Here is a 23,354-nt window from a genome sequence, read left to right on the forward strand (position 1 = left end):
AACAATAGAAGATGACCAAGAAAACAGAGACAAAACAGAAAAAATAAGAGTAAAATATTTTTTTTTGGTGTTGGATAAAATATATTTCTATACCGATGTATTTTTTTTTTTTACTGAGCGAGTTGTAATGCATTCTGGGATTTCAGGAAGATTAAGGAAATGCTGCCTTGGAATTCACATTGGCTTATCATGAACTGCATGCGGTCTTTGATCGCTTTGAGTTATCAACTTATGGTATGTTTTGTAGTACAATGGCTTCTAACATGTCAAAATATTGGGGGAAATTTAGATTTCTCAAATCATGACCTCTTTAACGTTTCAAATGATGTCACTATGGTTTGAGAAACAGCTTCTCTCTCTCCCATTCTCTCTCTCTCTCTCTGATGTTGTAAATCCTTGCAACCTCTGTCAATCCCAGTTTCTGGTCATTTCCCAAACTTGTTTTGTTTCCTTCCATCTGAAATCTTTTAAATCTTTTTCCCAGAACTTCATTCATTCCACTTTTCATCTCTTTCATAAAAACTCAGAGGTGAATTAACTACACAGTTGTGGCACTTCTGCACATTTTCTGTGAAAACCAGCATCTTATTCATTAACCACATGAAACCCAGTTTAGACAGCCAGTGAATGTGCTGAAGCAGCACTGCACCATGCATGTCAATGATATTGTACTATTAACGCCCATGGAAAGTAGTATTGATCACTGTAGAGTGAATCCAAACAGCACAGGCAGAAAAACTACACTATCGGAAGTCACAAAAGGAAAATATGAAATATTTAAGATGATCACCAATGAATGGCTCTGTTCAGAAATGTAGGATTAGTAAAGATAAATGGCTGATACTGGTGGAAAAGTCAACCCTGTAAAGCTGGACATATGAGATCATTTTCAGGAAAATATTTTTTTAATGGAACAGTTTATTGAACCCTTGAACAAAAAAAAAATTTTGCAAGTGCATTTTTTGTCAAGTATCTTATTTGGCTTTAATGGATCATATACAGTAGTATGCTATAGGGATAATATGGAGAAAAATATGGGGAAAAAACACACGCAAAAATATGCACTTTGGTGCAGATGCTGATATTTATATGACCAAAAACCAAGATGAAATTCTGATCGCCTGTAATGTAAATCGAGCAGATCTTTAATAGCAGACTATTTACATAAAATGCATATAAATGCCGTCTTGGTTACTGTTGTATCCTCCGTTCCCTGGTGGAAGGAACGAGATGTGGTGTTGATGATTGACACTAGGGCCGTGTTTACACCTGGTATAAAGATGTGTTTTTTTTAAAGATGCGATTAAGTCACAAGTGGACAACACTAAATGCAGGTGAATCTTGAAATATTACTAATCTCAAAAACATTGTTCAAGCATCTTCATTAATTCACATGAATTCCCTCAATTCTAACAACCCTGAGTGAGAGAAGTGGTTTGCCATGTGAAATGGCGTCCGAGTGACTTACGGTGTAAGCTGAGGGAGATGTTGATGGTCCTCTCATCTGTGAAGCTCTTGAGTCCTGTTATCTTAGCGCACTTCAGGTGTGTGCCCGCGGGGGAGTCGCCCACACTGATCCAGCAAACCGTTTCCTGTGCGTACAGGAAGTCCATGGCTGTGGTCTGCTTTGTGCTTGTGTAGAGCGACGGGCTGCTGGAGCCGCTCAGAGACGTGATCTGGATGTTCTGAGAGTTCGCGATCACTAACACGGGGAGGCGGTCCACAGGCACTACAGCAACAGGAAGACATCCGTTCAATCGCAAATATAATAGCAGTTCGGCCAATAATAATGAATTGAATGGCTGGCTGATTCGGATACATGTATGTGAGCGCAACGGAAATGGAGAATCCGTATTTTATCTTATCTCGGACTGTTATGTTTGTCTTACCGTTCTTGGCCTTGCAGGAGCGGTTGTCTGGTTGGACTAGATAACCTTCCACACAGGAGCAGGTGTACGAGCCGTCTGTGTTTGTGCACGTCTGACTGCAGGTGCCGTACACCGTGCACTCGTCGAAATCTGAACACACACAGACACAATAAAAACCACATCAGGGTTTCTGTCTTGGAATCTGATTACGACTTTTTAACTTACAATTCGGACTTTTCTTCTCACAATTGAGAGTTTATATCTCAATCTTTTTGTCTCACAATTCTGAGACAAAAACTCTCAATTGTGAGATGAAAAGTCATATTTAGCTTTTTAATTCTGTGGCGGAAATAAGCTTACTGACTTTATATATCGATCTTGCAACTGTGAGTTTATATCCCACAATTCGGACTTTTTTCTAAGAATTGTGAGATAAATAGTCGCAATTACCTTTTTAATTTTGTTTTTACAATTATTTATCTGTGGCAGACACAAGCTTTTTTTATATACTAGTTGTACAATGTTGTACTAGTAAGTATTACACAAGTAAAAACTTGCCAATGGGCTAAAAATGAATTTGTTTCCAGATATATTCTCTGAACATAAGTCTCATTATTTTACACAATTTTGTCACTCCAGTAAATTTAACTTGTTTAAAAGATGAAATTTGACTAACAAATAAGACAAAAATACTGACAAACAAAGTGGGCAATAAATGCTGTAGAAGTATTGTTCAATATTAGTTCATTTTATCTAATGTAGTCAAATAATGTTAACAAATGAAACCTGTTTTTTTGGAGAGTAATCAAATGAAAAAAATTAGATGTCCTAAAACAGTGTGGCATGACATACTGTAATTTGCTCAGATTAGTTCATATTACACAATAGAATAATTTATGTAATTATGTTAAATATCCATGTACTATACAAAAGGTTATTGTACAGTCAGACTGTCAGTATCTTAAAATAAACAATTAAATATCTTTAAAAAATATGAAAAATAATTTGTGACAATGACTAGCTGGCGGTACATATTTCTTTACATGATACCCGGTTAAAAATTCTACATTTTAGTGAGTGCTGTTTATTAAATTTTTTTTAAATGGGTTATTCCAATAAAATTAAAATAATGATCCACTCTCTGGAATGTTTTTGTTGGTGTGAGTGTGTGTGCACATGCAACCGACCTTTACAGGTCTTTCCGTCTTGGCTGATCTCGTAGCCGCTCTTGCAGAAGCACGCGGCGCCGGTGCGAGTGACAGCACAGTCGTCCTGGCAACCCGCGAGAGAGCAGTTCAGCGCCAGCTCTACAGAGATCACAGCAGAGGACAGACAGAGGTCAAACACAACGGACAAACATACTGGACACTCACACTGCTGGCTGAAACAGATTTCAGGAAGACTGCATATGAAAGCATATGATGCATAAAATCTCACAAGCTCTATTTGTACTCAATCTAGTACATCACATCCTAGAATTATAATGTAGCACAAGTAAGGCTTTAGGCACTAGAGTCCCGCTAACATGACGTCTAATACACAGTTATTCACCAAAGGGCACTTTCATAGTGTTGGAATACACAAAAACTTACTATAATATATAAGAAATTGAACAAACAATCTAAGCATCTGTTTGAACCTGGTCGAGTGAACTTGGATCATACTGTACCTATAGGGATTGAACAAGTGAAAGCACCAAGAAGGGGTGGAAACATTCATAAACTTCTGCTACAGAGGGAAGCATTTTATATATAATCATATACACTTTCCCCAAAGGGCCTTAATTTGGATTTTGATCTTAAACCTTTTTGGTGAATTGTTTTATTTTTTCCTCCTCTTCCCTTTGATTTGGTGTTCGTTTTCAATATTTGTATTGGTGAGGTTATTCTCAACATTTTTGTTATGTTGGTTATTATTTTGGTTTAATGAGTCTTATAATTAGAACAGGCGTGATAAATCATGTTGATATAAATTGTACCTCGTGTGCACTTGTTTTTATACCTGACGAAGATCTTCTGGTTGAATATTTTACAGTTCAATAAATTGATTCTGTTGCAGCAGCAGTGGCAGTGTGCGACTTTTGTTCACTCTACATTTGCTTTTGTTAACGCTATCGGGCAGTAGGTGTACGTTATTTTAAAATGCAATGTAGCATTGAGCTTTTAGTGCCACTCACTGGACATTTCACTTTGAAACTGTCGCGAAACGTATTGTAATTTTGCAGAAATGTTGCCACAAGTACGTCTTTCCAATGAGCCTGGGCTGCTATTTTCCGTGCAATGGCATCTTTAACTGATTTAACAAACCACAGAGTGACTCAAATGATCAGGGATGGGCGACTTCAGTCCTGCGGAGTCCTGCAGAGTTTAGCTCCAACCCTGGTAAAACTCCCCCGCCCTTCGCTTTCTAGTAATCCTGAAGACCTTGACTAGCTTGCTCAGGTGTGCTTGATTAGGGTTGGAGTAAACTCTGCAGGACAGGACCGAAGTTGCCCGTTCTGCTCTAGATGACCAGCTTCAACAGCTCGCAGCAACTATGCTAATGCTAACAGCTCTTTATGTAGACAGCTAACATGGTGAACAAATGTTCTTTCAGTAATGTTAATAGAGCGTTCGTTCAAAGTTTTCTGGTCTTTGATAATGTTTTCAAAAAGTTAGCACCAAAAAAATATTTATGTTCATGGAACTTTTTTTTACCTGAAACGTGAGTTTAGCTGGATGTTAACTTTTTTTTAAATGTCACTACTTGTTTCAGAACGTTCAAAGAACATTAAAAAAACGACAAAATGGAATGTTACCTTAACGTTCGCATAACCAAGAAAAAACGTTCATAGAACAATATTTCATCATTAGCTTAGCAAAATGCTAAAATGTCACACTCTATTGAAAGCAACAGCAAGTCAAAACAACAGAGCAGAAATTATATGAGTATGTTTTGATTTGCATGTAGGTGTGTGTGTGTGTGTGTGTGTGTGTGTGTGTGTGTGTGTGTGTGTGTGTGTGTGTGTGTGTGTGTGTGTGTGTGTGTGTAAGCATGCAGAGTTGAGCATATGCAGTAAATTCATCATTGCTAATCCTTAAGAGGATTGAGTAGAAATTTGACAGGGATTTTGCCTTAACTTAACATTTCATCACACTATGGAAAAGTGTGTATATGTAGCAAGTGCTCTGATGGGTTACAACTGATAGAGCCAAACACTTTTCACAGAAATTACATTTCAAAGTTAAATCAGTCCAGCTTTGTGCATTGCACCTTTCTTATAAGCATTATGTGAAACAAAGTACAATAAATCTCCATTTCATTAGGCAATTACCTAGTTTGATATTATTAAACTATTAAATCATATATTTATATAGGTATTATATCAGCTGGTCTCCCTGTTCTCTAGATAGGCTATTGTTATAAACACTAAAAATGTAAAATGTTCCTGTCACTCAAACAGTATTAACAATGCCAAGATCATTTAGATTCTTAGTGATGTTAAAACTGTCCAACTTGAATTAATTTGCATAAAGTCCAAATGCATAAAGGTAAACCAATTTTTCTTTTAACAAATCATGTCACACTATCAGTGTTTTTTTATTAAGCTATGAAAATATCACGTTGGAAGAATGACTGTGTTCTGTATTTGTCTGTGACACACAGTGGCTTCGAGCATCAAGCTCTGAGCCGCTAATGTCTCCTGTAGTTTTCTTCATTCATGCACCTTCTGCTGACCAGTGAACTGTTGACTGTTCACCGTTCCTCAAGATATAAGGTCAGATCGGATAGTCTTCAGTTTCAATGACTGACTCTGTATCGAGTATCTAAAGTGACACATGTCCTCATACATGAAGCCATGCAGAGATAATAGCATGTTTCCAATTCATGAATGTGATGATTGGGCAATTCAATGAATAAAATGCATTGCATTAATTTAAGCGGTTTGAAATCACTGCATCTGGCATTGGGAAGCTAATGTGTAACAGCAGATTACAAAGCTAAAAGCCACTCATGATGAAGAACTTGGATGAAAAATGCGATTGGGTCGTAAAAACATACCAGAGTTTGCAGTTGTTGAGGACTTTGAAAACAGACAAGCTACTGTCACGCCACTGAGAAATGTACATATGTTAGTACCGTACATATGTTAGTACCAAATGTTGTCATTTTAAATCATTTATTAATCTATTTATTGATTTATTTGGTAACGCTTCCTTTTACAGTCCTGTTACCCATGTACTTACCATGTACTTATTATAGTAATTATAATTACTGGGTAATAACTAGGTACTAACCCTGAACCTACCCCTAAACCTACCCCTAACCCATGTACTTACCTTATATTAGCCAGTACTTTCTAAGGTAAGTACACTGTAAGTACACGTAAGTACTGTACTGTAAAAGGAAGCATTACCATTTATTTATGTGTGTTGTGTATGACAGTATAACCAAGTATAAACAAGTCATACTGTCTAAGTACAGGACGGAAGAATATCCTTAAATGTGGAAAGGGTATTAATTGACGATTCTTCTTTTCTTTTCTTGGAATCATCAGAATGGTTGTGAGTTAATTTTGTTGATTGTATGGGCATTGGAAAAGCCCAACATAAATATGTATCAATTGTTTTCTTGATTGTAGTACTGTAACTACTGCACAAATGTATAAAAGGGGGCAGGCGTTAATAAGCTTAAGCTTCTGCCTACTCCTTTTGAGCATCATATTCACGTTTTTATTTATTTATTTATTTATTTTCTTACACATTTATTGCTCATGTATCCTTCTTTAGTTTGGCCTACTATGCTGACCCTGGTTACTAGATAGAACTTTGTGGATACTAGATGCTCAAATAAAAGCAAATAATAATAAATAATAATAAAACAGTGGTAAAGCCCAACACTCAACAGGCCTGATAGACGTTTATTCCCATAGAAGGTCAAAACACATTGTGGGATGGAGATCCTTCAGGTCATGTGTGCGTTCAGTACACAGCATTACACCACTAGTCCCTCTGCAATCTTCTCTCATCAATGCACACTCACGAAACACCATGAATTTTTAAGTGTGAATCTTTATTTGATGATATTTCAGCCAGTGCTCTGGCATCTTCTCAGACACACCTGATGATGAGAGAATATGTGATGCAGTCGCCACCGAGAACCAGCAGCTTTGATGTCAGCATCAGCGAATAAACAAGACTTAATAAAAACTGCAGAAATCCCTCTGGATAAACTGGACACATCGGTGTAAAGCTACAGGTACTGGGAGTAGGACTGTGGTAAAATGTGTTACATTAAAAAAAAATTTTTTTAATGAATATTTATTATTGTATTTGTTTAAAACTAGGGTGCAAAAGAAATATAAAATGGAAATTGTCAACATTTACTCATATCAATTACTAGAGATGCTCTTTTCCATACAATTAAAGAGTGATTTTTACTGCCAACTTAAAGGGATAGTTCACCCAAAAATGAAAATTAGCCCATGATTTACTCACACTGAAGCCATCCTATGTGTATATGACTTTCTTCTTTCAGACAAATACAATCAGAGTTATATAAAAGAATTTCATGTCTCCTCAAAGCTTTATAATGGGAGTGAAGCCCAAAAACGTACATCCATCCATTATAACAGTAATCCATATGGCCATATGTGTTAATAAAGGCCTTCTAAGGCGAAGCGATGCGTTTGTGCAAGGAAAATACTAATATTTAAAACTTTATAAACTATAATCACTGGCTTCCGACAGACAGGCATACGCATCGATTTACGGTGGAAGTCGAACCCCTGACCCGACGCACAGCGTAATGACAAACACAGAAGTGCAGAGGAAAGAGCAAAACAAAACACCGGTCGCGAACTAGCAATTTTGAAGAGATATGTCAGATGATTTATATATAATAGAAGAGGAGCTTCATTTTTTTGCACAGCCCTATTTGTTTAAACCGCGAGCTTACGCTACTCCTACATCCTAAATGCGCCACGGGTTACTCTTGTCGAGTTGCGTAGTATGCGTACTGTCGTCTGGTGTAATCTAGTTATTTTAGATTATAAAGTTATAAATATGGGTAGTTTTCTTGCAAAAACCCATGGCTTCGCTTCAGAAGGACTTTATTAACCCCCCGGGGGCATGTGGAGCACTTTTATGATGGATAGATGCACTTTTATGATGGATAGATGCACTTTTATGATGGACAGATGCACTTTTATGAAGGATAGATGCACTTTTATGATGGACAGATGCACTTTTATGAAGGATAGATGCACTTTTATGATGGACAGATGCACTTTTATGGACTTCAAAACAGAAACGGCCATTCGCTGCCATTATAAAGCTTGGAAGAGCCAGGACATTTTTTTTATATAACTCAGATTGTATTCGTCTGAAAGAAGAGTGTCATATACACCTAGGATGATTTGAGGGCGAGTAAATCATGGCCTAATTTATATTTTTGGGTGAACTATCCCTTTAAGTATATAAAATAACAAAACAGTACAATAAATGTGGCCCATACAATGGTTCTATATTCCCAGATTTCTGAAGTCCAGGGTTTGAAATGAACTTTTCACTCATCAGCCAATTTGGCTACTCAATTTTTAAGTTACCAGCCATTCAGAACTTCTACTAGTCAAAACAAAAATGATCAGAAAGAAACCAGATTATCAATGTCACAGCTTAGATTTAAATACAGCCTATTTATTATTAAATCTGATTCTGACTTATTGTATTGCTTTAAGCTTTATGACAGTCAATCACCGTTTATGATCACTGTACCTGTCATGATTCTGCCATCATGTTCTTGATTTTACTAGTCTTGTGGCAGGATCATGGCAGAACCATGTTTTGTGTACAAGCGCATGGCCTGTTGTTTGGGCCATGTGCTTGTGTTTTCTCGTTACGTAACCCCGCCCCCTTGTTATCCTCGTCTTGTCATTATTGTCTAGTCAGTTTCACCTGTTCTTGTCATTAGTGTCTCCCTATTTAATCCCCTTGTGTTTGCTGTCCTGTATCGGTACATTGTCAACTAATATGTGTAACTCTTTGTAAGTACTTTGTCTGAATCTCGTGAAAAGTATTGCGAGTTTGTGTAGCTGTTTGTTTTTTATGTTCTAGTCTTCAGTCAGTATCTAGTCTTTATTTATTATCTAGTCTTTGTCTTGCTTGTTGCCTCTAGTCTTGTTTTGCCCCCTCATGGGTTTTGTTTTCTCTGTTTTGTCTTCAATAAATTGTGTGTAGAGCATTCAGTCTGCTTTTGGTTTTGTTTATCTGCACCTTCATGACAGAATGTACCGACCAAAGAAGAACCCAGGAGACCGTTTGTCCATGCCCAGTGTCGTCCGGACCCCCTTGAAGAAGTCTGGTTGTCTTCCCCCCTCAACAAGATGAGTGTCACCCTTCCATACTCACCCGAGGGTGAGTGGATCTTGTCAAACTTCTCTCGACTGTATGACCATTTCTACCGGGAGGAGTCCGAGGCAGCATCCTCGAGGTCTTCACCTTCTGCCTACCTATCATTCCCGAGGGTCGAATGATAGGCGTCGCGACGCTTGGGGACCAGGCTGGTTCCCCCACGACTCCTGGCACTCCATCTACCCCCTTCGGTCTTCGAGGGAATCGAGGGAGACGGTCCTTGTGGGACTTTCCTTCAGAGTCCTCAGCAACGGAGTCAATCCTGCCAGAGAAAGCCCCTCCTTCGCCCGACACAGTTCCCGCTGTGCTTCCCCAACCCGTCTCCGTTCCGGATATGGTCTCTGCTTCCCGACCTAGGAGGAGAGGAGCCTTCCCTCCTTTGTCAAGCGCTGACCCAGAGCCCACTACTGCAGGCGCTGTTTCAGAGCCTGTTACAGCAAGCGCTGTCCCAGAGTCGGCTACAGTCGATGCCTCTAACGTTACTGAGTTGGAGATGGATAGTGTCGAGTCCGATTCGACTTCAGGGAGCGCTGGTTCCGAGGCCGATACTTCATCAGGGAGCGCTGGTTCCAGGTCTGTTGCTGAGAGCCTGGCGCCTGTTCCTGCTCTTCAACTGCCTGTTACCCCACCTGTTTTGTTGCCTCCTGTTTTCCCAGTCAAGTTTCCTGTCCTGTCATCTACAGTACCTGTGTTTCCACGGCCGTCCCTGTCATCATTAAGCCCCGGACTGTTTCCACCAAGACCTCTCCTCGTGTGTCTCCGTCTAAACCTGCCCAGAGTCCTCGTCCTCAGCCCTCATCCCATTGACCCAAGACCCCCAGTCCTCCCATCCACCCTGGACCTCCCCCCATGAACTCTGTTTCCTCCACCCCCTCTGCCTTGTATGTTGTTTTTGATGTTTCACCCGAACCCGGTTATAGTTTATTCTTGTATGCTGTTGTTGATGTTCGCTATGTTTTGTTGGTTTTTGTCCATGTCTCGTTCAGTCTTGTCTTGTGCTTAGTGTCCCTTTGGGGAGCGTCTGGAAGCCGCTCCTTAAGGTGGGGGTTCTGTCATGATTCTGCCATGTTCTTGATTTTCCTAGTCTTGTGGCAGGATCATGGCAGAACCATGTTTTGTGTACAAGCGCATGGCCTGTTGTTCGGGCCATGTGCTTGTCTCGTTACGTAACCCCGCCCCCTTGTTATCCTCGTCTTGTCATTATTGTCTAGTCAGTTTCACCTGTTCTTGTCATTAGTGTCTACCTATTTAATCCCCTTGTGTTTGCTGTCCTGTGTCGGAACATTGTCAACTAATGCGTGTAACTCTTTGTGAGTACTTTGTCTGAATCTCGTGAAAAGTATTGTGAGTTTGTGTAGCGGTTTGTTTATTTTGTTCTAGTCTTCAGTCAGTATAGTGTTTATTTATTATCTAGTCTTTGTCTTGCTTGTCGCCTCTAGTCTTGTTTTGCCCCCTCGTGGGTTTTGTTCTCTGTTTTGTCTTCAATAAATTGTGTAGAGCATTCAGTCTGCTTTTGGGTTCGTTTATCTGCACCTTTATGACAGTACCATTCAAATAAAATAAAGGGTAACACTTCACAAGGTTTCATTAGATAACATGAACTAACAATTAACTGCACTTCTACAGCATTCATTAATCTTTTGTTAATGTTAATTTCAACATTTTCTAATGCATTATGTAAAGTTGTATTGGTTAACATTAGTTAATGCACTGTGAACTAACATGAACAGACAAGAACAGCTTTATTTTTATTAACTAATGTTAACAAATATTAACAAATAGTTGCAAATGTATTGCTCATTGTTAGTTCATGTTAATTAATACAATTAACTAATGTTAACAAATAAAACCTTATTGTAAAGTGTTACCTAAAAAAAGAAATAAAGACAAAATTCTCTGTGACTTCTCTTATAATTGCCTTGAGTTAACTTTCACGTAGCAATAAAGACATGCAAGGGCGACGCATCATGCGGCACTTATTAGAAAAAGTGTCCTCTTAATTGTCTCCTATGGGCTCCAGTGGAGCAAACCAGACGGGAAACACCATGCCTTGGACATCTCGATAGACGACTCGATAGACTTTAAAATTTTAAAGGTATAGCGGAGGATCTTTCCGAATTTTAGAGAAGACCCGCCCTCTCCAATTTTATTTAAAAATGCACATGCACAACACTCTATTTGGGAATCATACAATAGAGAATCATACAATTCGTAGACACTTTTTCTCTTGCGACCCTCAGACATTTGGAAAAAACCCGGTGAGAACGGCGAGCTTCAATGAATGGCTGAAACCGTAGCTCACCACACATATACACCTGAAAGTGCGCATGCGCAGAAAGCGAAAACTACCTAGGGAAGAGCACGTACGACGGCCTAACGTAAACATATCACCAGAATGATTGACAACTATGAGGACCAATAGTCTTGATGATCCACCCGGAAAAAGAAAATCCTCCGCTATACCTTTAAAGACAAGCCACTGCGTCTTTGTGCGACCCTATTTACACGTTGTTTTGCTAATGTTTGAGGATCCTTTTAGTGAAAGGTTCTGATCGCTATGCCATGCAAAATAATAGAACATCATTTATGAAGCATAACCCGCCAAATTGGCTAGTGTGTTAAAATGCGTTACCCGTCACAGTGTATTTTCATCTACGTTTGACAGGGTGGCGAGTGTTCATCTCAAACCCTGCTGATCTTTAATGAACAGTCACAAGACGAGCAGAGCCAGTGTCATTTATGTCCCTGATCTCAAATATGATGGGAATCATGCCAAGTTTGTAAATGGCAATAACATTTCATTAGGTGATCTAACTCTAAATTTGTAATTAACCTAGATTTGTAATAAATCTTGAACTCAAGCAGTTTCTGTCTGTATGGCTCCAGGTTTCAGTAGAGTGATTTCCTCTGGTTTGTTGTCCTCTATCACCTCGCCAGTGTGTTCATGTCCAGACGGGTTTGTGTCACATCACTGGAGATCACCCGCTAGATTCATGCATAAAGAGAGACACTACAGCTGTGAGAGAGAGAGAGTGTGTGTGTGTGCATATGGGGGTGAAGCTAAAATAGGTAGATCAAGGTTAACTGCATTTGAAAAGCCCAGGAATTTTCCTTTCCTTATTTGCACTATTTGACCTGTACATTGAGTTCAGATCTTTGCCCAAGTCCTATAAAAAACCTACATAAAAAACTCAGATAAAAAAGTCATAAAACTTTGTATTTAAGGGTTCTGATGCTCCAACCGACAGCATGGTTGTGTGTGTGATATTGTTTTTTACAATAGTTTAATAAACAATAAGTTAATATCAAGTAACGTTGTACATGTTGCCAGTCAATTTGTGTATTTTTGATCTGCCAACAAAATAATTCCAAACAAATTCAAAGCAGATTAACCATTGTGCATCAGTAGTAAATACATCAGCTCCTGAAAATAGTGTTTTTGACCAAATCAGTTGAGTGAATCATACAATGATTCGCTCGAAAAGACATTGAATTGTTTAGCACATCAAACGTTGAGCCAGCGTTTAACACTATTAAGGCCCCGTTTACACGAAGGGAAGACGCAGATATTTGGCCGCTCATTTACACGAAAACCCTGTTTTTATCACAGAAAACGATTATTTCTAAAAAACTCCGGCCTAAGTGGAGATTCGTGATAACGCCGGTTGTGTGTTGCCGTGTAAACTGGGAGAAACGGGGTTTTAGGTTCTCAAACGTCACATTATGCGCCAGAAAATGCTTCACGTCACATGAGCGAGCGCCCAGTTTGGCAGAGTTATGATGGCGCTCGACGGCGTATTTATGCGGGTTGATGTAAATGACAACTTTTTTGAAACCGATGTTGTGTGCACGATGTTATTATTGAAAACGGAGGGGGGAAATATTCGTTTCTCTAAATACCCGGCTATGTGTAAATGTGATCCAAGTGTCACTGAATGCTGCTAATCAAATCAGTACATACATGGATTCATGTTTTATTGAGATGCGTATATACTGTAGATATGTAGTTATGTGGATACCGTGCGATTAAGTTCACCAAACACAACAGTGGGCGTTTTCTTGTGTTTCTGGAAGATGTAACGCACCTTGAAACGTAGTGTTCTTGAGTGAAAAGGAGGATGGAAAATCTTGTTTTTACAAATATTTGGCTTTGCTAAGGTCATAAAATAACCTTCATAAACATAATATAAAGATCTTAAAATGCATTTTACGACCCTTTTAACTTATTTGGAGGGGGAAAAAATCACGCCTGGAGAAATGTTGGGCCGATAGTGAATATTCGATAGTGAAATTTCCTCATATAACTCAATACTTCCATCAATGATGGCACTCTGTCCTGGTCCAGAGGCAGCAAATTATTTAATAACACATGATTATTTCAAAGGAATAACCGTGAGCTTTACAGTTGGGAAGCGGTTGCTATTATATATCGCATGTGCGTTTTTTTTGTCCAAATTGTATGTTTCTTATTTAAACCAAAAAATGTATTATTATTATTTTTTACTTTGGACCCATCTACTGAGAAATACATTTTTCCAATGGTCTTCTGGCTCATGCATGTGGTATTTGGCAATTGTTATCCTGCATTTCTTCTTGGACAGAAGAGTCTTCCTCTTTGCTGCAGTCTCCCTGCTGTGCACATCACTCTTGCTCAGTGTTTGTTTGATAGCCTCATGAATATGAATCTAAGCCAGTGCAAGAGACGCCTGTAGATCCCTGTTATCCTGCGGTTCTTTGTGACCTCCTGGAATATCATATGTCGTGCTTATGGAGTGATTTTTCTGCCTGGTCACTCCTCAGTAGAGGAACAGAGGTGTTGCACTTCTTCTCTTTGCACACTATCGCTGATGGACATCATTCTCTTCACAAATACTTCTCCAGCCTTGTGAGCATAAAAACTTTTTATCCGAACTTTTGATTGAGGCATGGCAGTTTCCAAAACCAGGCGTGATGAAGTCCAGATTTTGATAGAGACGATCCAGATTTATGTTCTTTCTGTGAAGCAGAGCTGCTAAACTCACACCAGATTTATACCACTAAAACAATTGAAACGCCTGAATCCAATTATGTTTGAAAATGAACAGAAAATCTTGGAGGTTCACATATTTTCCCAGGAATGATGTTTACTCCTGCATCATTCCTGGAGATAAATAAGAGAAAATATACTATATATCATTTTTTAACTGAATTCCTTCTATCTATTGATAGAAAACTTTAATCACAATCTAGATATGAATTATCAGGGAATTCTTAAGGACTTCTTAAATTTCTAGCATCACTGTATTTTGTTTGTTTTCCGGTGGAAATTAAAAGTGCAGATCCATGTGTGAGACTGACAGTTAAGTAGAGAGGTTTAAATAAAGGAGTTTGAGTGATTATATCAAAAATTATAATAATATTATTCATACTTTTTAATATTATATATAAATACTTTTCATTTGGCTCAATATTGTCATATTGTCATTTTGATACAATCTTTTTATGAAGGTCAAAGTTGTGTGGACTTTCAATGGATGGAAAAAAATGATGTGAGAATAGTGAACATATTTTAATTTGCATTCCAAATATGTGATGGGTTTGCAAAAACATGAGGGTGAGTTAATAAAGTTTCAACTTTGTTTCTGTGCCAAGCTTCATTTCTACAGAAAGACTGATATGACTAATATTACTGCTCTCAGTATATGAGCGAGCAGTGTGTGTAAGTGGTGTGTTACCTCTGCAGTGCGCACCCTCGTCTCCTCCATCAGAGCAGTCGGGGACGCCGTTACACAGCTTGCTCATGTGAACACACAGGTCTGAACCCAGACACTGATGTTCATTGGGAGGACACCGCGACACACGGTTATGAGGACCTGAGAGAGAGAAGATAACAAAAGCATTAAGATGATGAAACAACAGCCTACAGTGCTTTCAGAATCTCCATGTATATTGCTAGATTGCATTTTGTACCACATAGCAAAGCTGTAACCATATCTTGAACATCGGTGGGACAATATACACCTAATTACAGCTTATTTAATAGTTAGTAAGGTATTTGTTATGTTTAGGTATTGGGTGATTAAGGGATATAGAATATGATCATGCAGAATAAGGCATTCATATGTGCTTTTTAAGTACTAATAAACAGCCAATATCCTGGTAATATGCATGCTAATAAGCAACTAGTTAATAGTGAGAATTGGACCCTACACTAAAGTGTTACCGGACTTTTTAATTAATGGATTAAAAAGGATTTATGGAAATTAAGAAAAAGAAATAAGAAAGGTAAAAGAAATTTCTGTCATCCTCTGTTTGTTTCCTAGGTTACTGATTGATTAGAGTATTCTGTTCAGGTGTGTCTTGTTAATTATTATTAGGGACTGTTCGTTTTTTATTTATTATTTTTTTAACGTCCTGTTTGACTTAGATCTTTGTTCCGGTATTAGTTGTGTTTAGTTGTTGTGTAGTGCTTTCTCCTATGAATTCCTGTATTGTAGTTGGTGAATTAAAATAAAATTTCTTTGGTTTTGATTCCTGCAAGTGCAACAACACAGCTTGACAATATCACTGTCGGCCGTTTAACATTTCCATCGTAAAACGGTTGTTTACACACATTTTCTTTCACTGTTTGCATGTGAATTCGCACTGGTCTTCTTTGAACAGAAAACGGTCCCTCTCAGTGTTTATGGTGGTTACGGCCCTTGAACAGGAATTCACGTTCATAGCGTAGGCAAAATATTTTGAAAGAATACAATTTACTGTGGTGACACATGGCATGTGTTATTTTTAAAACGGTGGTACATGGGAAATTACCTTTTCTCACCTCATGTAACATATGCATCATTCTGTGGTAATTGAGTTTCTTGCTTTCATCCACAATTGGTTAAATATTGCAGCTTATGGTTTTATTATGACTGTGTCCATAAGTGTGAGTCATGTGTTTGTCTTTGAGTCACTGGATGAGCTGTCTTTGTGTGTCTGAGCTCTCATCCGCTCTGGACTGGACAGAAACACTGGGCGTGGAGTGAAAAAAGACCAAAAGTCTCCAAATCATCGACCAGAAATGAGCGAACGTGTTTTTGCAGAAAGGTTACGCGAACACAGCAGAGTTTGAAACAATAAATGTGCCCTGAACGTCTAGTTTACTGATGAGATCATCAATACAGCGCCAGCACAAACACACACCAGCGATGCTGCATTCATTCACTGCTTTATCACGCTATGACACACGGGTTCTATCGAGGCGTGTATGTTTTTTCTGGTTGTTAAAATATATTCTCATATCCCAGTTTCAGTCAACTATATTGTTGACATCTTGAAAGTTGCTCTGTTTGTTTGAGCAGTTCAACATGTCAACTTCTGAATCAACCAATGGGTTTTACAGCTCAACAATGAAATATTTGGGAATCTCGTTAGTGACGTTTGATTAGACTTTTAGTTTTTAACATATTTAAGTTTTTAGTGATGAGAACAAACTCCTAACCTATTAAACTTGACGGGCGCTAACAACATAAATGATATCTCAAATCATTTGGTTTGTTGAGGACAATACAGTTATTTTGTGACCAGACATATGATATGGTAGAGGATAAAATGGGTAGACTTACAAGCAACTACTGAGAAAACCCTAGCAACACCTTAGCAACCACCCATAGTGTTTAAGGCAGAAGAGAATATGGAGGTCAGCTAGTCTACACAGAACTTTAAACAGCGATGAGGAAGATTCATCGTGATTTTCTCAACTTTGCTGAATGGAAACACCTCAATGCGAGGAGTTTGCATGACAGAGAGCGCATTTACTCAACAGAAAGCATGCAGAGACTGTGAAGACATGTGTCCAGGTTCATGAGGGTTCATATGACGGACAACAGAAGTCTTCATAATGTTGTGAAATAATGAGCATAAACCGTAGATAGGGAAAAGTGATGTCCAGAGGAGATATTTGTTTTTAATGACTCTACAAGTTCAATTAAAGCATCAAAATATTTGGAAAATATTTAATTTATATATATATATATGATGGAAGAACAAAACATTTATCTGACAAAATTATATGCAAAAAAGGCAAACAGCTACAGGTTACTATGCTATTTACTATGCAAAAAACAAACAAAACCTCAGATGAAAAAGCATTGAATACAACATAATTAGTTATCAATATTTCATTTGTTCTCTCTTGTTTTTGCATGTATTCATAATTTCTTTGTATGACCAAAAATTATGTTGACACAATTTGGCACGTTTCATTGCCTTATTATCACAAAAACAGCACAACTACTGCTTACAAACTCTTTAACACATTGTTAATAATATTTTAACAAAGGGTGAAGATATAAATGGTCCTAAGCCGGACATCACTTATGGCCACTATACTGTACTGTACATGTAGACCATATACTGGCACGACTGTAAACTGTAAAAGCGACCTGCTCTGAAACTGTTGTGGTTATGACATCATAACCTTTTTGCCAATGAATTGTTTGATATTAGTAGATAAGTGTTTTTTCAAATTAAAATAAAATATGTTTTACATCTTTCTCACTCACACAAATAAAGCAATTTTTAGCAATGAAAAACTCTAGATCAGAGCATAACTAGAATCATTTTGTATTCTAGTGCTTTTCCATGATCTCTCAGGCCTGGAAATCACAAATTAAAAAATGTCCTAATATTTCCAGGACTGGATTGTCAATGGGAATCCTGTCATCAAATTGATCAGATGAACAGATGTGTGCATTATGTGTATCTGTATATTCTGATCAATCGGATGTAATCAGCGGTACATAAAAAGCCCATTTTACGTCTAATTCTATTCCCTAGTATCCATAGTTACATAATAATTAAAACAACAATACGAAATGGTAAACAAAAGGATAAAGTTATTTAGTACAGATTCAGAACCATGATTTTGTTTCCACCACTTTTCCAATGAAAACATAGCTTGCAAAACGCGTACAGTAAAACACACAGAAAGCATCTCCAATCCCTCATTATTCATAATCTAATTTATACATGTAACATTCACCTCACTCATTCACTACTGCGTTGTAATTTTAGATGATTATCTTATACAAGATTATTATATACTTTGGCAAAAACATTCAGAGAGCAAGTGGAAATGGTTCACACAAAAAAAGTAAAAATTACAAAATGTGCAAAATATTTTGAAAGAAACAACAGCATTGGAAAATGAAAAGCCTTTGGCATTGTTTGTGTCCCAGGGGTCCCGTAAGTGTGCAGGATTGTGGACACTTGCACAGGCGTGTGCTGAGACCATGAGCCTATTGTAATATTATGATCACATGTGGCGTTCCAGAGGATCTGAAGGTGAAACACTCGTCGTCAAGAAACCCTCAGGAATAAGAGCATCACATGGGGAACGTGACCCGAGACCCTGTGACAAGACCACATGTCACTCTCACACACGGGCCAAACACTGAGATTTGGAAATATAAAGACATGAATGTGGAAAGCTAGTGCAGTTTTCACATGCTGAGTCTCCTTTATTTCTCTTATTTATAGATAACAGATGCTTGAAGTTCCATATGAGGAAATTCAATCCAGGTAAAACGATTTAGAGCAAGGGTCAACTATTTAGTGAAGGCGGATTTGAACTAATAACAGGATATTTGTCTTAAATATCAGGTTGACACTTGTGTTTTATCATTTTGTATAAAAGAAAAAAATAACAACAGTATCTATATTATAATGTTATATCATTCAATTTCTGTTACTTCAGGCAATAACAAGGGTTTGGTATTTTTATGTTTTGATGTTTCATGAGTAGTTTTGTTTACTAACATGAGCAATTATATTTATACTAACTAACATTGACAAAGGTTAACAAATGCTGTAAAATAAATTGTTTAAGTTCACGTTAATGCATTTATTTAAATAATTTCTTACATTCATATTTCAAACGATAAACAACAGGTTTATGTTGTGGTAAATTACCACAAAACTTAATGTGTGTTTATACAGAAATTGCCTTTCAAAAATAAATCTACCCTGATAGATATTCGTTGGAGTAAACAGTGAGAACTATAGCCAGGTCTGCCCTATGTTACAATGCTAAATGTGCAGATTTGTCTTTACACTGAATATATTTCTTCCTTTTTCTTGCAGGTGACCATAATCAGTCAAAACTGTCAGGACATTTCCCAGTCTGAAGACCATTAACTCACAATGCAAGCAATTATGTCTGTATCACATATAGCTGCAGCTGCTGATAATTATATAGATAATACAAAAAAATACAAAAAATAGAAAAAGAAAATAAATCAGGGCTGAAAGCAACACCAAAGCTTTAATTTTTTACAAACAAAACCCATTATATCAGCCATGCAGCAGCAGCGAAAAATCAAGAACCAATTTCATTGCAATGGTTCCAAGTGATAATCTCTTCTTTATATTATCAAATCAAAATGCATCAGCTTTAAATAATGTACATTTGAAAAACTGTAAAAACGTTTCTGCAGTTTCTCTACGACTTCTGATCAAATTTAGCCTTGTTTCTATTCTGCACTCTGTGGTTGACCCAAACCCAGCACCGGTCAGCCATATAATAAATCTCTGACTGTCATCTGGCCAAGCGCAAAACAAACCATACACCATTCTGCAGCCAGACTTACAATACACCGGCTGTGCTCAGTCAGAGATATACTCCTGCTTACTGCCCAGTATCCATATTTTTTAAGTATATATTGCATTTCTGTGCAACAGTTTCTAAACATCTGGCAGTCCAAATAATGGATCAAGAAACATATGATAAAAACGACTATTTCACAGACCCAAGAGTATTTCAATGTAATACTGGTATATAGCATTATAGTTTTGTGCCAGTGCCAATAATTAGCTTATCTTCCATCAACTTTGTATAAACTATAGTGTTATGCGTCATTGCCCTTACGTCATCCGGTATAAATAAGCATTTGTTCTGATAACACCATTTTGAGACCGAGACTCAAAGCTGATTCGGCAGCCACCGTTTGTGTTTTACTGTGATGTTTATCGTGGGTAGCAGCCAAAGATCTGGCAGAAAATATTCATTCTTACAATGTAAAACACACAGTTAGAGTACAGAATGTGTGCAAAAAGTACCATATAGATATCGCTTAGGTCTCTGCTCCAATGCAAGTGCGATTGTTTTCATCTCAGGTCAAAACTGCATGTCTGAGAGACAATAGCACTTCTTCTCAACAAGACAGACATAGGTTGTCACTCACAAATGGATGTTATGCATTATGTGTTTATATTCAGAACCCCAACTTTAAAATGGGCGTTAGTAATGATGGGTTGTTTAGCTAAATGTAAGTATTTTTGCTTAATATCACAACATCTGATATATTGGCCTCCGCGACTCATATCAGTGAAATCTTCCCCTCAAATTGTCCATGTCAGTCATTTCTCATAACTCATGCATATAATAGTACAGTAATGGGCCATTCCAGGTCACTGGAGCATTCATGCGTGAATAAGATCAGTGCATGTCTTACTACTCTCCTTAATTGTTCATTAACTATACAAAGCAGCCAAAACAGAACATTAGAAAGTTTCCACTCACGAGACGAATCATCAGCAGTTATTTGACCAAATATAAATATTCTATACAGGCATGAAGCATTACTGACTGATGTCAGAAGAGCACATTTGGTTTAGGTTCCATAAGCAATGACATAAAACATGCGTTTGTGCATCCTATAGAACAAAAACAACACAATCATGGTGCACAACAGAGGCTTGCCGTTGCTCGTGTTCTGGGCATGCCAAACTATTATTCAAACAAAAGACCTAACCACACTAACTATTACTAACATGTGTTTCTCGAACAATTGTTTATTTTCAGTCCCTCCTTAGATGTCTGCGGTTTCCAGACGAGATTAATGATCCATAACAAGAACTCATTTCACATCATGAATGAGGACCGGATGTGACCTCTCGATCCCTCACAACATCACGCAAACCGTCCACATACCAGCTCTGCTGAGTGTTTGAAGAGGACTCATGGGGTGTGATAGCCTGGTTAAAACCAGACCATTGTCAGTTGTAACTGAGTTATGGTCTGGCAAAGCGTCATAGACAAATCATTTCCAGAGGGGCGTCACCAACGGACGTCGCGGATAGACCTAAACCCAATCAGAGCGATGAAGGAGATGACGTATGCAGAGCGGCGGAGAAACATCTCCGAGTGTTGTTCTTTGCTCGGTTTTCAACAAAAGGGAAACGTTCAAATCGCTTAAAACAGACGCGATAGCTGATTCGAACGAGTGATGTTCGACGGCGGCATCCATCTTTGTAATGTAGGCTACAAAATCTACAACTTTATCTATTCTAAAATACCATATTACATATTAGACTCATGTTAAGCATTGCTCTATTTTAACCGATTGTATGCTCTTGCTGCAATGGTAACATCTTCATGACAACAGTTCATAAAAATTGGCCAGATGAAAGTATTTTCTTCTTTAAAAAAAAGAAAAGAAAAGAAATAAGGCAACATTTGAAAACCAAGTATAACAGAAGCAACAGTCTCTTCACCCAGATGATAATTTTTGACGTTTGAAGTTTAACGGCACATCAGTAAAATATGAAGGCACATGTTTTCAAAGTTTGCTGTGTCAATACATATGTGTCAGGGTTCTGTCACCTCTGTTTGGTTTATATCTAGTTTGGTGACAGAGCTCTGACATTCCCGGTGTGTCATGTGTTGGTGTTTAGTCTGGTTTGTTGTTAGCACATGGCTTGTCTTGTATTCCTTGTGCCATGTGCTCTCTTGTCAATTGTCTGGCCCCTCCCATCTTGTTACCTGATTATTGATTGATTTGCCCCACCTGCCTTGTTCGTTACCCTCTTATGTTTGTTTCCCTATTTAAGCCCAATTTATACTTCTGCTTCGACCTCCCGCCGTAGCTACGTCGTAGGCGGTGTGTAGCGCGCGTATCCTTCGGCGTACCCTGAGGTGCAGCTCTCCAAAAATGTAACAACACGTCAATTCTACGCGGACGCAAGCGCTGTGATTGGTCTTCTAGAACCGCTCCCTCGGGTTTCACATGTTCCCTCTGCGTGCATCAACGCGGACAACGACGCAGAAGTATACATTTAAAACCAACGCGTAGTCTACAGCGTAGAGGCTCCGGCGTAGGTCCGACGCAGAAGTATAAATCAGCCCTTAGTCTCTGTGTTTGCAGTCCTGTGCTGGTTCGTTGTCCAAGTTGTCAAAGTTCCTCGTGTTTCCTGATCCTGCCTGTTGTTGTTCTCGTTTTCCCCCACGAGGGAGTTTTGTTTGTAGTTTGTGTTTGTTTGTTACTTAATAAATATACCCATTTGTTTCTGCACTTGAGTCCTCGCACCTATATCTACCCATTCCGTGACAATAGGACTATATAACAAACTTTCTTTCGTCTGCGGCAGGGGTAGACGTACATTAAGGGTGTATTCACACCTGCCTTGTTTGGTTCGATTGAATCGAACTCTAGTTCGTTTCCCCCCTTGGTGCGGACCTTTTGGGCAGGTGTGAATACAGCAATCGAACTTGGGAGCGGACCAAACAACCGAACCGAGACCCAGCTGAAGAGGTGGTCTCGGTACGGTTCCAAACGAACTCTGGTACGGTTCGTTTACGGTGTGAACATGAACCGACCCAACTGCAAGAAAGCACTGCGCCTTTGAGTTAACAGGCTTCCGTAGTCGGAGTTGCGTTATGGGAAAGTGATCTGTTGTAGCCTACTACATTACATCTGTTGTGCGTCTTTCTGCGCGTCGTGTGTGCATCATTGGTTTGGAATGAATGAATGAGTGTGTGCATCAGGACATTCACATACAGAGCGTTCTCTTTAGTCTAAACGCGCATAGATGCAAAAAAAACAAACATTTGCAGTTCATATAATGTAACGATAGTTACAATACAAGGATGATGCTGCGTTAATTTACGTTAAGCCTTTTTTGAACTTCCTGATTTCCCTACTTGAGAATCCTTGTCCAATGAATGGACGACCTTAGCACACGTGTGGTTTTGTTTACAAATGTTGGTTCACTTGCAAAAAGAGCAGTGTGAAAGCGAACCGTAAAAAAAAAAAAATGTATTTGGTCCGGACCAAAGCAAGTGAACTATCGGACT

General features: G+C 38.4%; 1 protein-coding gene across 6 annotated transcripts in view; it reads right to left on the bottom strand.

Moving 5' to 3' along the window:
• The window catches only part of lrp1aa (low density lipoprotein receptor-related protein 1Aa), a 169,578-nt gene that overhangs the window by 110,389 nt on the left and 35,835 nt on the right, over positions 1 to 23,354 (bottom strand). For all 6 annotated transcript variants that reach the window (XM_056252515.1, XM_056252513.1, XM_056252511.1 and 3 more), the window contains exons 3-6: positions 14,974 to 15,111; positions 3,056 to 3,175; positions 1,890 to 2,018; positions 1,469 to 1,729 (exon numbers count right to left, since the gene is read on the bottom strand). In XM_056252515.1, the coding sequence (XP_056108490.1) occupies positions 1,469 to 1,729; positions 1,890 to 2,018; positions 3,056 to 3,175; positions 14,974 to 15,111 (648 nt within the window). The remainder of the gene's footprint in view (positions 1 to 1,468; positions 1,730 to 1,889; positions 2,019 to 3,055; positions 3,176 to 14,973; positions 15,112 to 23,354) is intronic.

This window comes from Rhinichthys klamathensis, unplaced genomic scaffold (genome assembly GCF_029890125.1).
Source record: "Rhinichthys klamathensis goyatoka isolate OS25496 unplaced genomic scaffold, OSU_Roscu_1.1 h1tg000095l_1, whole genome shotgun sequence".
Classification (NCBI taxonomy): Eukaryota; Metazoa; Chordata; class Actinopteri; order Cypriniformes; family Leuciscidae; genus Rhinichthys; species Rhinichthys klamathensis.